At 39.7% G+C, this 12,874-nt stretch overlaps 1 protein-coding gene across 1 annotated transcript; it reads right to left on the bottom strand.

Annotated features, from left to right (window-relative positions):
* Positions 1-4,574: 4,574 nt before the first annotated feature.
* Positions 4,575-9,168, bottom strand: gatm (glycine amidinotransferase (L-arginine:glycine amidinotransferase)). The gene is made up of 9 exons (XM_030048702.1): positions 9,058-9,168; positions 7,985-8,203; positions 7,640-7,835; positions 7,070-7,260; positions 6,651-6,788; positions 6,008-6,172; positions 5,809-5,872; positions 5,596-5,712; positions 4,575-5,387 (listed from the first exon to the last, which is right to left on the bottom strand). The coding sequence occupies exons 1-9, from the start codon at positions 9,124-9,126 to the stop codon at positions 5,275-5,277; spliced, it is 1,272 nt and encodes a 423-aa protein (XP_029904562.1). The 5' UTR covers positions 9,127-9,168; the 3' UTR covers positions 4,575-5,274.
* Between the last annotated feature and the right edge of the window lie 3,706 nt (positions 9,169-12,874).

Genomic DNA, 12,874 nt, shown 5'->3' with positions numbered 1-12,874 from the left:
AAAGTCATGACCTGCCTGTGGCGATGAACATTGCCAGATCAAGTACTGGGTGGTTCCACTGAAATGTGACACAAAAACAGCTATCTGTGCTGACTGACATGAGAAATGCATGAAGCGTGTGTGCGCAAAGTTACCTGTGCCATTTTTATCCCTATTATCAATAATGATGAAAGTGAAAAACTGAATGCATCCTTTTGTCAATAAACCCTGAGCTGACAGTTTCTACCAAAAACTTTATTTATTGTGAATTGTATGTATTGTGAAATATATTGAGAAGATATGCTGATTTCTTTTTGAAATGTTCACATTAGCATCTTTAGACTTTTACTGTACTCTAATGGCTAATATATGATAACACTCTGTAATATATGTGCTGTCATGTACTCTTTTAGTTCATATTTTTCCTCTTTATTCTCACTAAAACTGCCCTCTCTCTAATAAATAAAGGATTCTGCATGCAGGTCCAGTCCCATGAAAATGTCATATTATGTAGTCCAGACAGTTTTTGTGTTTGTGTATGCATACATGGATGTCATCATGTGAGCACTTTTACATGTATGTGAGGTGTTACTGTGTGGGTGTGTGTCTGTTTGCATGAGTTAATTTTTTAAAATTTTGTCAGAATAGTGAAAAAAACTAAAATTTAACCTACAATCAAACAGCATTCTAGGCGTGACTATCTATCTATCTATCTATCTATCTATCTATCTATCTATCTATCTACACTATATTGCCAAAAGTATTCGCTCGGCTGCCTTCACACACATATGAACATGAGTGACATCCCATTCTTAAACCATAGGATTTAATATGATGTGGGCCCATCCTTTGCAGCTATAACAGCTTCAACTCTTCTAGGAAGGCTTTCCACAAAGTTTAGGAGTGTGTTTATGGGAATTTTTGACCATTCTTCCAGAAGTGCATTGGTGAGGTCACACACTGATGTTGGACAAGAAGGCCTGGCTCGCAGTCTCCGCTCTAATTCATCCCAAAGGTGTTCTCTCGGGTTGAGGTCAGGACTCTGTGCAGGCCAGTCAAGTTCTTCCACACCAAACTCGCTTATCCATGTCTTTATGGACCTTGCTTTGTGCACTGGTGCGCAGTCGTGTTGGAACAGGAAGGGCCATCTCCAAACTGTTCCCACAAAGTTGGGAGCATGAAATTGTCCAAAATGTCTTTGTATGCTGAAGCATTAAGAGTTCCTTTCACTGGAACTAAGGGGCCGAGCCCAACGTCCGAAAAACAACCCCACACCATAATCCCCCCTCCACCAAACTTTACACTTGGCACAATGCAGTCAGACAAGTACCGTTCTCTTGGCAACCACCAAACCCAGACTCGTCCATCAGATTGCCAGACGGAGAAGCGTGACTCGTCACTGCAGAGAACACGTGTCCACTGCTCTAGAGTCCAGTGGCGGTGTGCTTTACACCGCTGCATCCGATGCTTTGCATTGTGCTTGGTGATGTAAGGCTTGGATGCAGCTGCTCGGCCATGGAAACCCATTCCATGAAGCTCTCTACGCACTGCTCTTGAGCTAATCTGAAGATCACATGAAGTTTAAAGGTCTCAAGCTATTGACTCTGCAGAAAGTTGGCGTCCTCTGCGCACTATGCGCCTCAGCATCCGCTGACCCCGCTCTGTGATTTTATGTGGCCTACCACTCCGTGGCTGAGTTGCTGTCGTTCCCAATCGCTTCTACTTTGTTATAGTACCACTAACAGTTGATTGTGGAATATTTAGTAGCGAGGAAGTTTCACAACTGGACTTACTGCACAGGTGACATCCTATTACATTACTATTACAGCACCATGCTGGAATTCACTGAGCTCCTGAGAGCGACCCATTCTTTCACAAATGTTTGTAGAAGTAGTCTGCATGCCTAGGTGCTTGATTTTATACACCTGTGGTCATGGAAGTGATTGGAACACCTGAATTCAATGATTTGGATAGATGAGCGAATACTTTTGGCAATATAGTGTATCTTCAGCATATTGTTATTACAATGTCAATTTCAACTGTTAAATAACTCACATGCTGAAAAGAACATAATTCCACATCCAATTAGTTTGTTCTAAAATCAACCACATGACTTAATAATTTAGATTTAGTAAGACTTAGTAATTCACCAGCTCTGTGTGCTGTTCTATACCACATGCAAACTTCAAAGTGTCGTGTGTACTCTTCACCAGCAGGTGGCAGCAGAATACAGAACAAAGTGCTTTACTGCCTCTGCTGCTGGTTCACAATAACTTTTTGACATTATTTTGTGATTTACATATTATTTATTTTAAAACTATGATGATTTATCAATTGCTTACAGCTCTGACATCATTTATTATACTCAAATCTGAATAGGTAAGTATCAGTGAAATTTTTGTCAAGTTTATTAAAACTTTGAAGTATTATTTTTGAGATCTTCATGGAAAATAAGTGGCTACCTATGAGAGAAAAATTTAAGCTGCACAGCTGTCCTAAAAATAACTTTGATTCTTGGAATACTTTGTTGACCAGGCACTTCTCACATTGTTATCAAAACTGCTGGGAGCAGAATGACCAGGTGGTTAGCCAGATCGAGGAGAGTCTCCAACCTGCACGTGGCCCCACCTGCCTTTGTATGTTTAAGATACAGACTGGAACTGTGACCCTTCACAGAGGCAGAGGAGTGAACTTATTCCTTCAGGGATCTATAGAATATGTCATATTGTTTACAAAAAACTGCATGGGTACTTCAGTGAACCAAAAACCAGCTTGTGAGCATTGTAAGGCATTCCTAATTCAAACCAAAGGTTACTGCTTGCTGTGAGCTAACCTGATAAACATTTAGAGGCCCATAGATTTCATGGGTCCAAAGAGCTACCAAGCAATACATTAATCAAGACTGCACTTTTAACTTTTTCACTAGTATTCAAACCATTTTGTTTTTTCAAATCTTTACAATGCAATTACCAATTGACCATTACTACTTCTCTGCAGTAGGTTGATTTACAACATATGTACAGTAAGTTTTCTACTGTAACATATGATGCAATATTCCCCCCACAGAGAGTCCCGTTAATGTTTCACTGACATAAAGGTGTTAAATATGGTGCCGCAGTGAGTGCAAACTGTGATACCATTTATCAGCTGTGTGAATGGATTGCTGTTTCCCAGGCTGACATACAGTCACTCCCAGTGACCTCATCTATGCAACTAAAAGTGTAACTGCCTTTTTGATGTTTAACTCTGCTGCGTGTGCACCATCCATAAAGTCTGATAAACAAACACAAAGACATTTACATATATACAGCATGACTCACAAACACATTTGTGGAAAAAATGATCAGAGAAGACCACAACCCTCCAGTCATTTTACTCTCCCTTCTCCTGAGGAGGGGGTTTCCTATTGCACACATCTTACTATTCAGACTATCAGCTGAAACCACCGAGGTGGGTCCCACTGATGCCTGGCCTCCAGAGCTGTTAGGGGTCTATATACGATTTTTGAAATACTGATGCAAGTTTTTAAGAAGCTGATTTTCTCAAAAAGGGTTTTGGGTCAGATTTTCTTGGTAGATTTTCGCAGATGTTGGCCATGTGTCGCAAATTTTCTCTGCTCTCACTTCTTGTTTCAAATAGTAGACTTGTGATTACTTGTTGTTTGTGAATAATACAATCCTCAAACTTTAGGTTGAAGTAGTTTCAGGATTTTCAAGCGTGCTATAGTTCACCATTTGTAACATTTACAGTACAGTGTTACAGTGTTGGGACTGAGGAGTACTACATTCAGTCCCCTGGATTATTTTTGTTGCTAATGACGTTAACATGATAGGTTTTTGATTACGCTGCAAATAGTGCAAATATCAGCCAATGTCAGGTGTTAACCAGTGTCACTTACCAGCACAGGCTAAATACATCAAACACAATAAGTCATACTTTCCCATGTGTTATGGGCCAGTGTAAGTATAACCACACTCACATGACACATCTCTCTCTCTTTTTTTTTTTTAATATATATTTAATGATGTTGCACAATACAAAGCATTGGCACAGTGTGCCTCTGTGGAGCTGTCTTTTGTTTCAATCAAGACTTCAAGAGTTAAATATCTCCATGCTTACATTATATAGTATATGCACCATGGACATCATGCAACATAATTTGTATCAACAAAAACAACAAAAAACACTTTCATTCTGTGAGCATTTATGCCATGCACATAAAAGCCAAGCAGTTCAGTGAAAATGACATTTAGCATATAACTGGCCCAGGTTTGCAAACATGAAAAAAAAAAAAAAAAAAACAGCAGAGGAAAAAGGTATACAATATCTGATATGGACCTCATAATTTTTAAGTAAATATATAAAAATACTAATTGTCGGGAAACTATGAAAACATATATAAGTCCAATAAAATGTATGAAAAATATAAATATAAATTTGCTTTGTTTAATCAGGTCTATTCTTTACAAAATACTATACCAGAGATAAGAAATCAAAATTGTTTTATGACCTACATAACAACCTTTGTACATTCTTCAAGATAAAAAAAAAAAATCTTTGGAAAAATCAATATGAACTGATAATACAGAGAATAGAAATGTTGTGTCTGTGTTTTCATGAGGAGATAGCTTCTCTCCTCCTGTGCCCAAGTCTGATGACATTCACATACCAAATTGTACCCTGTCCTCTTTGTTATGGCTTTCAGATGTTAAAGCCATTAGAAATTCAGGTTCACAATAGCCAGGCCAGAAATGCAGTTAATATTGAGATTACTGAGCTGCTTTTTGCAAGACTGACAGAAGTATTTATTTATTTGTTCATTTGCAAAAAGATAGCGAAATTGTGTTCATTTGTTGCTATAATAGTCTAAACAAAGCTGTTTGCAATGGCATTGTAAAGTACAGAAATGATCAATCCACACAATTCATACATGTTAACTTAAAGACCCAATCCAAAACTGGAATACGGTGCCTCCATTAATGACACCAGTATCCCACTGCTAGCTTTTAGTTTGCTCTTATATCCACTCTCAAACTGTTTTTTATGCAAAGGGTTGCAGTGTATGACAAATTTAAACAAATAGTCAGGTGATCGATGATTTATTTACCTTTATATTGTTTGTAAACATTGGACATCTTGTATTTTGAGTGGTATCTTAAAGTTTGGAATACCAGAGTTTTCAGCTCTACTCTTCATGAATCTATTGCAAAGAATCAAGAAACTGATTACAAAATAAAGTTTGGATTGAGGCTTTAAATTTAACAGCTCAATAAAAACTGCCTATTTCTGGCATGGCTAGTGGAAGTAGGACTGCAGGGTACCACGGCGGCGGACATCGGTTGTCCAGCAGTGGAAGCCGCCACCCAGGGAGTTGGCATGGCGAATGCTCACCTTTATGGTCTTGATACCTGCAGTAAAAACACATTCACCCATTAATAACTGTTATCTTTATATAAGGATCTTAGACAGCATAGTTGAGGGTTATTTTTTTTCCCTTCAAACTAGGTAACAAATGACATCTGCAAATTCCTTTTGAAATACAGAACCTCCTCCTCATTTAAAAGCATAAACCAAATATCAGCTGAGGTGACTTGTTAAGGATGTATGGGAACTCACCAAGATTCTCAAACATTTTATGAATGCTGGTTTCATTGGCGTCAACCATAACACGCTTCTCATCCAGCATCAGGACATTCATGGATAGCCACTTGGAGGACATCCACAGTGGGTGGTCTAAACAGAGGGTAAAAGAATAGGGGCTTTTTCCCACTGAAATTCCACACAACAACTCAACTCAAGGAAGGCAGATGTATTAGTTGCAATACCCACCATCGGGAATCAGAGGTGTTGGAGGTTTCACAATAGTCCAACCAGCTTTCTTAAACATCTCAATCTGTGAAACCGTGAGACAGAGCGGTGGTGAACGCAGGGCACTTGGTGTTGTCAAACTTGTCGCAGTATTACCTCACAAGAGGGCAGCACAAGACGCTGTGAAAAAAGTTAGGCGAGAGAGCGAGTAACACTCTACCTGGTGACATGGACGATCGGGGTTTGACAGCACCAGTCCTGGCCCGATGATGTTAAAAGTGGCATCAATGTGCATGGGATTGGGGTCCTTGAATGATATGATGTGGACCTTGTAGTCTGGGGCCAGATGACGACGCATCCACTCGATTCCCAGGAAATTTGTAACCTACAAATGACACAACAGAACTGGTGTTGAGGAAGTGAGCCTCTTCACACAGACAGACGCTTTCTTTTTTTCGGAAATGCTCAAAAGCAGATTTCTACTTTTGATGTAAGAATGTGGGTCTCGTAAATTTTAGAAGGCATTCTAAGGCTTTCATCGACATAGACAGAGAGGAGTGGACCATCTTCCAGGCCAATGACGTCATGTTTGCTCTCTTGTGTGCTTCATGCCATCTACAGTTCATGACTGGCTGCTACAGTTATAGCAAACCTTTGCTTCATCTTATCATACTTTATGCTTCATCTTTATTGTTTCTTTTTTTCCACAAAGATTCAGCAAAATGCTGTAGCTCAGACAATGCTGTGTCTCATAAGGCTGAAGAATTTGTCCTTAAGCTGGTGCTTGAATGATACAAAACTGAAAAAAACGTCTCCTCAGTATGAAATTACAATCTTAAACTTTACTTTATCAGCCAACATACCTGACTCCTCTGGACAAAAAGGTCTCTCCCAGCTCTGATGAAATCAGCAGCATCAAAGCAAGGCTCATGCTCTGTGGTCACAAACTTGCCCTCGGCAGCCAGCTTGTGTCTGTCCTCCACTGTGCGGATGGGATAGTCCTGTATAAGAGGGTTTGACGGGTTATCTCTTTGGCAATCAAGCTGTAAGGCACATATAATGGACACCGGAGGGTTCACATGTGGTATAGTGAACCTGAAGAGGGTATTTACATGCAGGGTGAAGTTCACAAAAATTCAGCTCAAAGGAGACCTGAAGAAGTCAGTCAAACACAACTCTTGTAAAATCTTTTAGCATGTACAGTTTCCAGAAATTCAAGTTACTGCTAACTGTGTAGCTATGAAAAGTATGAGAGAGTTCATTCCACCAGATAAAGCCTCACCTGATCATACAGCTCATCTGCCATAGTGGGTTTGGGAGCAGTGGTCCATTTTGCACCTTTTTTGAAGTACTCCTTGATCAAAGGTCTGTAGGCCCGGTATTCAAAGAAGCGAGCCCTCCAGGCCATAGGAGCCTCAATAATCTCATTTCCCACGACCATAAGGATGTCCCTGGGCATGGCAGCATACATGCCTGCAAGCAGTTACAATTCATGTCATTAGTCTGAAACACTTCACAGTGATGGGTTACATAGATAAAGCACGTGTCAAACTGGTGCCATGGAGGGCAATGCATCACCAGGGAAGCAGGTAGGCAAACCCAGTAAATGTGTTAATTCAGTTATCAGTGCAGAAATGGCTTGATCATTCAGTTGTCTCACCTGAGTGGTGGGTTATTTGCAAAGATACGAGCTGAGATTACACTACTTTCTATTCACACCTATATTGACATTTTGAGGTCTTACATTATACATTGTGATTACATGAAAACTGACTTCCAGTTTTAGATGTTTGGCAACTGGATAATGTTAACTTGCATATAATTTCTATTTCTGTCTAGTGCTGGTGTTTACCTGATGATTTGAAGTCTGGAGTTGTGTATTCAAAGGACCAGTCGATAGGCTCAGGCCTCCGAACAGTAACACCCTCGTGATGTAGAATATTGCACATTTCCTCAATCTCAGCAACAGCTTTCTTTAAATGGTCCTTAGGAAAAGCTTCGCCCCCATACTTCTGGTAGAAGGGCCAATACTTCTCATATGTGTTAGCCTGTCAACAGTGGACCAACCAAGAGGGCAAAAGCAGTCAGCTTCTTTTACTCACAATACATTTGACTATAGATTTCCTGCTCCCTTTGACAGGGGTTTTGTAACTGTCTTAAAGGCCTATGCTTCACAACAGGTATCACAGTTTCTTACTTTGACTTCCACAGTGAAGGGAGGCACTCGGGCATTTTCAGCACGGCCCACGATCACCTCCTCGAGTGGGTCCCATTCATTGTAGGCGCAGACAGGACATTCCTGCAGCACGGGCTCAGTAACATGTTCCTCTGCGAGCGCAGGGCGCGGCTGTGCAGCTGCAGAACTCGAGGTGCTCTGGAATGCCCTCTGCACCCATCCAGTCGCTGCCCTGCCGAGCTGGAGGACACAGGACAGGGTGCATCATTTTCTCACAAGAAATGCACCTCAAACGAAACTGTAGGCCCACCTCCGACTCAAGCTGCTTTGCCTTTGGTTTCCATTAGCATGGCAGAGGACAGGCCTAAATTACATCAAACTTTCAAATTAATTATTTTAACAAACGAAATGAAAACAGCAGACACTAATTTCCTCTCTTATTAATTTGGTCGTGTTCTACTAAGTTTGTGCCGAGACAGATAATTTTAGCTCTTTGTGTCATCATTTAAAAAAGTCCCAGACAAAAAGACACTGATATACAGCCAAACAGTGCAGATAATAAGCGGGTTCAAGTAACACAAGCGGCCTTAAATATCAAATCCGTCTGTTGGTTGGAGCTAAAGTACAGAGATAGTGAGGGCGTCTCTGTATCGACTCTGCTGGCTCAGGAGCGGCTCCAGTGTCGCAGGTTGGGAGCGCATCTGCGCCAAACACCTGCTCACTGTCACTCAGAGGCCAGCAATCCCCCCAGTCAGCACTTTGAAATCAATCAATTATAAGCATGCAGACTTTTCATCTAAATCAGTGTGTGAAATTTTTCGATTTTGTCATTCTTTTTTTTTTTTTTAACCATTTTTTTCCATCTAGGTCTAGAAAAATGAACAAAATAAAAAAATAAATAACAATAATAAAATAAATAATAATAATAAATATATAATTGCTCACTAAATAAATAAATATCAAGTGAATGTAGTGCACGAATGTTTTAATCAAGCAGATTCTCTTTATTATGTTTTTTTTTTTTTTTTTTAATTGAAATGTGTCTTTAAATTATGTAAAATTTTGGGGGAAAAAAAACACACCACAATACCAACCATGGCTCCGATCAGATGGGCTGCCTCGGCCCCCCTGCTACCTCCTCTGAGACACCTTACTCGCAGCATCGTCCGATGTAATATTTAGGATGTAAGTGAAGTCACACAGCAGTCCACCACTCTCTGTGCACATGAACGAAGACGCTCCTGCTGACTCTCAAATTTATAGACGAGGCGCTACGTGTCTCTCAAACCATTGGTCGCTTGCAGGCTGTTGGGCAACGTGACCTCAGAAAAATGCATCTTGAAACACTATCCCTGACGCCAGCAAATTCTTATCATCTACCCCACAAGCGTTAAAAGCTCCCAAGGATAATGTGAAAATACCTCTATTTTCTTATTTCTAATATAGACACAATTCTTTGAGTGGATAGTGTCATGTTTCAGAATAGCGACAATAATAACAGAAATGAAGACTAAATTGTTCAAAAATCATGCTGGCATTACACATTAAAGCAAAAAAAAAAAAAAAAAAAAAAAGGCAGATATTTTGCTCACAAGTGCGAAATGACGGCCACTTCACTTCATTGATCATTGATTGGCTTCAGTCATTCATGCAAATAATCACACCAGAATTGAAAAGTGTGCCTTTGAAACCTGTGGAAGCCTTTCTGTCCTCCTTTGTGACCCAGTTAATAAACTTTTGGTTCAGCAAGCAGGAACAAAGCCCCGCATCTGCAAGAGTAGGCTTTTACAAAGTTCAGTGTAAAGTGTCAGGATTGGATTTTTCAAGCCTGCAAGACCCTTTGGAATGCAGTTAGATAACCCTCTTGGGTCCGTTTTGGACAGCAGAGCAAGATTGGGTGCAAAAAAGGAGTTGACATAATCAAAGAGATAGCACTGTGAGGCTGTGTCACCACATGCTTCACTGGACTGTGCTCACAGAGTTTCACAACCCAAAGACCTCTGTGACCGCTGAGATTACTTTGCCCTCTAAAAAAATCACTGGCTGATGCCCAGGGTTCAAAGGATATGGACTGAAAATATGTTCAGCTCCCAAGCATCATCTAGTGGTTCAAAGGACACAGAGCGAAAAGGAGGTTTTATTTATTTATTTATTTATCTCTCTCAATTTTATTACACCTAAATTAGTCAATTGCTTTGATCTCAGGGTAGTATTCACCATCTTCTTATGGGGGAAAATGTCTGCTGTGTATGAACATGTTTGCAAGGATATCACTGATACACACACTAATGGGCAGATACTGATGTAGATATTCACTGATATAGACAGTGCTTGAATACATTTCTTTTATAATCTCTGTAGACTATAAAACATGTTTAAATGAACCCTTTGAACTGTATGTGACACCAATGAAGATGTAACTATGCTGTCTAATGAGAGATCTGTTTTGGTACTCTCTATTGCTTATTGATGTAACAATCTATACCCAGTTCAAGACAGTGTTTATATAAGCTGCTCTGCCCAAGCACAGGAAGTGGTGTGTGGTGTGCTTTACATTTCCAACAGCTGGACTAAATGGAAGAACAGTTTGGCTGCATTCGGCTTCATGCCGTGTTGCTGTCGTGGAAATTCTTTAATAAAAGAGAGAACAATCTTTCTTTAAACTTTAATTATATTGCAATATGGAAAAAGCATATGCTAGAAATGTCAGAGTTGCTCAGTGTAGGGTTATTCAAAGCATTTTGGGAAAAAGACGCACTTCTTTATACCTTCTAGTTACATTTTATTTTGATTTGGTTACATTCTGAATGATTAAGGTTGTTGCTGGACAAAAAATCTCACTATCTCCTTATCAATGCAATTGTATGTGACCTTCTGTGACCTAATGAGGAAAAAAGGAGTTTCTCTTTCAGAAACATTACTCAGCAGTTTTGTTACAGCTTGAGACCACAAGTGTGAATGCTCTTCTGTTATCTGCACAGTAACAGTCACACTTGGTTTAACACATGCAGAATTCATAAAAACAAAAGAACATGAAGAATGTGCAATAGAATTGTCTCCATGACTTTAATGATAAACACAAGCAAATATATGATTGCCAAGGATGAATACATAATTTCTTTCACGGTTCCCGCATTTTTAGCATTGAAAGCATAGTCTGAGCATAACATCTCTTGCCCTGTGCTTGTTGAGCAAACTTCAGTTTTTTCTCTCATGTTCCCTTGATACAGGCAAGACAAAAAGGTCCTTCACTGACCTTTAATCTTTAAGTATGCATTTCCCAAAGCAGCAAATATTTCTCCCCCAGTATTTTCTCAGCACTCCTCCTCTTTATGTTTTTTTGACAGGTTCGATCAAACATGGTGGAGCAGTCAAGATGGTAGCGGGTAGAGCGGTCACCTGGTAATTGGCAGGTTCCTGGTTTGAATCCCAGCTCATCTGTAGAGCATGTCAAAGTGTCTTTGAGCAAGATGCTGAACCCCAGACCACCCATGATGAGCACCTTGCTCTTCCGCCATCAGTGAGTGCTTTCAGAGGCTGGTAGGTTAGAAAAGAACTACAGGAATGCATTCCATTTACCATATAAAAAATATTTATATAAAGGTTGCAATGCAGTAACATAGAAAATAACCTAATGTATCAGTGGCAAGTAGTTATTTTAACTCACATGGGTCAAATGAACAACCCTGCAGTCTTGGCTGAATGATAAAACCCATCATCAAACCCATCATCAGACCCAGCGGTCTGGGTAATATTGGGGTGCTTCTTAACCCAAGGGAGTGTATTGACAAAATGTCTGACATTGGCCTACAACAAGGAAAGGCTTCTGCTTCTCAGCAAGAGAAAGAAGGCACAGGATCAACAGCACTCACTACCTTATGTAGGGAGAACATCCTCTAAATTTTTTTTCTCAAAAACAAAATTAAAAACATTCTGTTTTTTTTTTTTTTCCTCCCCAGTGAGAACAGTCACTGTCATGTTTTAAATCAAATGAAACTGCAGGTGAGATTGCTGAAGTCTCAGTTAATCAAATCAAGTCTTTTGGAGAATACTGGGTTATTGAAATACCTCACATGCTGCATTTTTTGACAACCTGTCCAACCTGCATTTTTTGACAACCTGTCCATTTGAGTGGTGCAGCATTATGATAAACTGAAACATATAAAAGTGGATGTTGCCAAATCAGGTGCCTTTTAAAGGATCTGCACATTTGGATCAGCTGTTCAGCGCAGACTCAGCTACTGAAGTATTGATGTGATGGATTGTATTTGTCATCCAGACCTTTCATTTCATTAATTCATTAATTAATTCATTATTTAACCTTTGTTTAACCAGATGTCCCTTGAGACTGAAATCTCTTTCCTGAGGGGGACCCGGACAAAATACAACAGTCAGGAGTACAGACATCAAAGACATATGAGAAAAGAGGCAAAATCCAGCTTCAGGTTAGGCAGGATGACCAATCCAAATGAAGGGGTAGCTGTCACCGTGTTGAGATTGGATTATTAGATGTTTCTGGAAAACTGTAAAGTTCTGGATGTGAAGAGAAAGATGAATAGTGTTCAAGGATCAGGCACCAGCAAAATAATGCATCTGATTACCAGCAGCACGTAAAATACTTGTACATATACACATAGGATCAGATCTAACTTTACTCTCATCCTATTTAATGTTCACAGAAATGACTTAAATTTATTTACAAACTGCTAGCCTCTGTATAAAGAGTTCATTAAGCTGGCGACCTGTTCAGGTAACATCTTGCCAGTTAGCGGTTATAGCATTTCAATCTCTAATTAAAATGCTATGTGCATGGATACTCTTGGAATATTGGGGTTAGTTGCCTTTTTATGATTTTTTTTTTTCCGTAAGTAATTTGCTACTTGATACTGTCACCTGATATTGGTGATATAA

This window comes from Myripristis murdjan, chromosome 3, assembly GCF_902150065.1.
Source record: "Myripristis murdjan chromosome 3, fMyrMur1.1, whole genome shotgun sequence".
NCBI classification, from domain to species: Eukaryota; Metazoa; Chordata; class Actinopteri; order Holocentriformes; family Holocentridae; genus Myripristis; species Myripristis murdjan.
Note: the sequence above shows the minus strand (reverse complement) of the source record. Positions and strands in the feature narration are given on the sequence as shown.

What these genes read in the sequence shown, in the direction of transcription:
- gatm (XM_030048702.1), bottom strand. Translation starts at nt 9,126, where the DNA reads ATGCTGCGAGTAAGGTGTCTCAGAGGAGGTAGCAGGGGGGCCGAGGCA. An exon ending in TCCAGACTTCAAATCATCAG is followed by an intron (nt 7,261 to 7,639) that starts GTAAACACCAGC and finishes AACTGCTTGCAG; the next exon opens with GCATGTATGCTGCCATGCCC. An exon ending in CAGATGAGCTGTATGATCAG is followed by an intron (nt 6,789 to 7,069) that starts GTGAGGCTTTAT and finishes CCTCTTATACAG; the next exon opens with GACTATCCCATCCGCACAGT.